This window comes from Diadema setosum, chromosome 20 (assembly GCF_964275005.1).
Source record: "Diadema setosum chromosome 20, eeDiaSeto1, whole genome shotgun sequence".
In the NCBI taxonomy this organism is placed as follows: Eukaryota; Metazoa; Echinodermata; class Echinoidea; order Diadematoida; family Diadematidae; genus Diadema; species Diadema setosum.
In genome coordinates, this window is record NC_092704.1 from 27016710 (window position 1) to 27020018 (window position 3309).

The following is a 3309-nucleotide window of genomic DNA, read 5'->3' on the forward strand; positions in this document are numbered from 1 at the left end:
CAGAATACATATTCAAATTAGAATCGCATTATCTGTCCTTGTTCATACTGATTCTATACTCTAAATGTGTGTGTGTGTGTGTGTTTGTGCGCGCGCACGAGCAAGCATGGGGGATGTTTTAGTCCTTATCAGAAGTATGTTTACATCATGTGAGGATATCGATTTTCTACTGCTTGAACTAAGTAGATTTTGAGGATCAACGAGGAACGTTAGGGTATATTTTGTATGACTTAGCATAATGAAATCAGATTATTGAGTTCTCACATTAGGTAAGGTGAATTTTAGTCGTTACAAAGATGTGTTTCACGGGTTAAGAAAAAAATAGAGAAAAAGAAATGACGAGTTTGTTTGCAAAACGCGATAAGTCCATTTTTGAAGATTTTGAAGTACCGTCCCTGTCATAAAGTACAAAATAATACCTTTTAAATGATACATTGGTCACTACATATAAAGGTATATATTTGAAGTTATGGTCAAAAGAAGCAAAAATTTTCTTATTATTCTCTGTATTTTTCTTGACCTTTAATCGCAAATATCTCCATTTGGCAAATATGGATTTATCGGTTTTTGCAAACAAACTCTTCAAATATTTCTATGTCGTAAAATAAATAACTACATAATAATTATGTCTTACATAGTTTGCATAATACATGAAAGTATTACGTAATACGTAATCTCTCTCTCTCTCTCTCTCTCTATATATATATATATATACAGTATATATATATATATATATATATATATATATATATATAGATATAGATATATATATATATATATATATATACATATAGATATATACATATATATGTAACATGCTTATATTCGGAATGCATATTTCCCTCCATAAAGGAAACAATAAAACAAATATACTGCTACTTCTCTCCAAAAACTCACAATAGGAAATCTACGAACAACTACACACATTAGTTTTCTCCCCTTTCTCGATCACGTGTAGCGTGATATTCATCTTTTTTTTTTTTTGACATTTACGCTCCGAGAGATAAAGGGGAAGATGAACTCTTCCATGCCATTGACAAATTGCTAATATTCGACAACTAAATCAAGATTTGGCGTTGAGTGTGTGTGTGTGTGTGTGTGTGTGTGTTTGAATCCCTCAAAAGATTGTTCAAAAGGTACTTCGTATGGTTACTTCTAATACCCATGCCCTCACTGGGATGTGTATCAATTGAATATTAACCCGATAATTCATTCTATTCATCCATCCACTCTATGAGCAGAAGCGCTTGGTATTCAGCAAAGAGTCGATTCATGAATTATAATGAGCATTCCAAAAAAAAAATCAATATCTTTACACTTCCGAGTTGACTTTACGCAGCTTTTCTTCACAAAACGTCTACTCGAGAGAAATTTACCAGAAGTAAGCACTTATCGATTTATTTCACAGCTACTGTGATGTGATTGGTGGTCACAATGGTATTCCATTTCATATTATACGACTCGAAGTAAACACCTCCTTCAGTACTATGTCACATGCTTTTTCCTTTTTCTTTTTTTTTTCTTTCTTTTACCCTCTGTCCTTTTGTGCATGTTGTACGTCCTTCCCAAACGTGGATATATCCAACAAATGTTTAAGCTCCCAATACCATAAATACGACGGTGAAGCGAAACTTCCATTTAGAGCAACATCCAGGTGTACTGCCGGCGGAGTGACATATTTACTCTCTACGTATCACATGGTTGTCGCGCTTAAAGTACAATCTCGACGTTAAACTCTGCAAAATTTGCAGTCATTCCTGAATGTTTTAGTTACTGATAGTGCTGTTAGACATGAGTTTCTCAACACTCACATCTGGCTTTGAAGTAGACGAATACCTGATCAAGGATTCCTTTTCCGAAGGCTACGGCGACACTGAAGTCGGAACTGAACGGCCTTTGTCCCAATATAGCAATGAAGTCGGCAACAGGACAGAGTTGGTCTCCGAAGTTCTTGAGCTGGATGGACCCACGAATACACCAGCTGAGTGGTCTTGGTTCCCGTTTCGGTGGACCTGGTGGGTGATCCTCCAACTCATCTTTGCCCTGCTAGGAATTGTCGGTAACCTGCTGGTGATGGTTGTCCTGTTCCATCGGAATCGTGTCCGACGATCTACTGACACGCTGATCGGCGCACTTGCAATCGCTGATTTCGCTACGTCCGTGTTTTTGCTACCGATTCCCATCGTCAAATCCCTACCGAGCAACTCAGTGCTTGCAGGTTTCTACTGCAAAGTAGTCCACACTTCGCTACTAATGTGGGTATCCGTGGTTGCTTCGATATTCATACTGGCAGCCATATCGATTGAGCGATATATCGCCATTGCTTATCCGCTATACTTCAGGAGGACTTTCAGCGCAACCCGAACCAGAATCTACATCATCTTGATCTGGGTTGCAGCCTTTGCCGCCAATGGCTATCAGTTCGTTGTGGGATATTCTTCCAGCAATACGTGCATGGTTGGGTTTTCCACAGATCTTGCTCATAGGGCAGTAGGCATCTTCATCTTTACAATCGAATTTGTAGCTCCAGCTGTCATCATGATCTTAGCCCAAATCAAAATGGTTATGGTTCTCCAGAAGCAGACGGCAAAGTTTTCTGAGAGCAAAACGAGCGGGAACCGGTCGAATCCAACTCTGAGTCATGTCGTGGCGAGGAAGAGGATCCTTCAAATGCTCATCATGGTCGTGACGGTGTTCATCATCTGCTGGGGTCCTGATCAGACAATGTTCCTCGCACTTCACCTTAATCTCGTCTCGCACTCACTAGCCTTTGGGACCGTTTACCGCGTGTTGGTCATTTTGGCCTTCATCAACTCCTGCGCCAATCGGATCATCTATACCATCCGCTATCCGCAATTTCGTGAAGCCATCAAAAACATTTTTAAGGGTTCTCGCGCCTCTCAGAAGAGTCTTTTCGACATTGAAACAACTCATGAGCAGCACAAAACGGTTAACATTAAAGACTCAGACGTTGAAAAAAGATAAATCTACAGTGTAAGATCGTTCCGGGTTCAATACCCATTTAACTTTATTTCACCAAGATTATTGGTTCTGTAGTATTTTTTTAAAACTTGATAGACACATAGGCCCTACATAAGAAAAACAAATCTAGATCCATTACATAGCAAATTTATGACGTAAATAAGACAAATTTCTCCGTTGCCTTTAAAGAATTTCTGATATTCTCAACATATTTACAGTACACACCTTGAGGGGACTAACACAATAGGAAGGCATTAGACTAGGAAAATTTCATAGTGAAATCAAAACCTGAATAACGATATTGTTCGTTCTTTAGGGTACATGGAA

The 3309-nt window shown here is 38.7% G+C and overlaps 1 protein-coding gene across 1 annotated transcript; it reads left to right on the forward strand.

The window, feature by feature from the left end:
* Positions 1-1791: 1791 nt before the first annotated feature.
* On the forward strand, positions 1792-2985 carry LOC140243547 (trace amine-associated receptor 9-like). The gene has a single exon (XM_072323217.1). It carries the CDS (start codon positions 1792-1794, stop codon positions 2983-2985), a length of 1194 nt encoding a protein of 397 aa, XP_072179318.1.
* Positions 2986-3309: the final 324 nt, after the last annotated feature.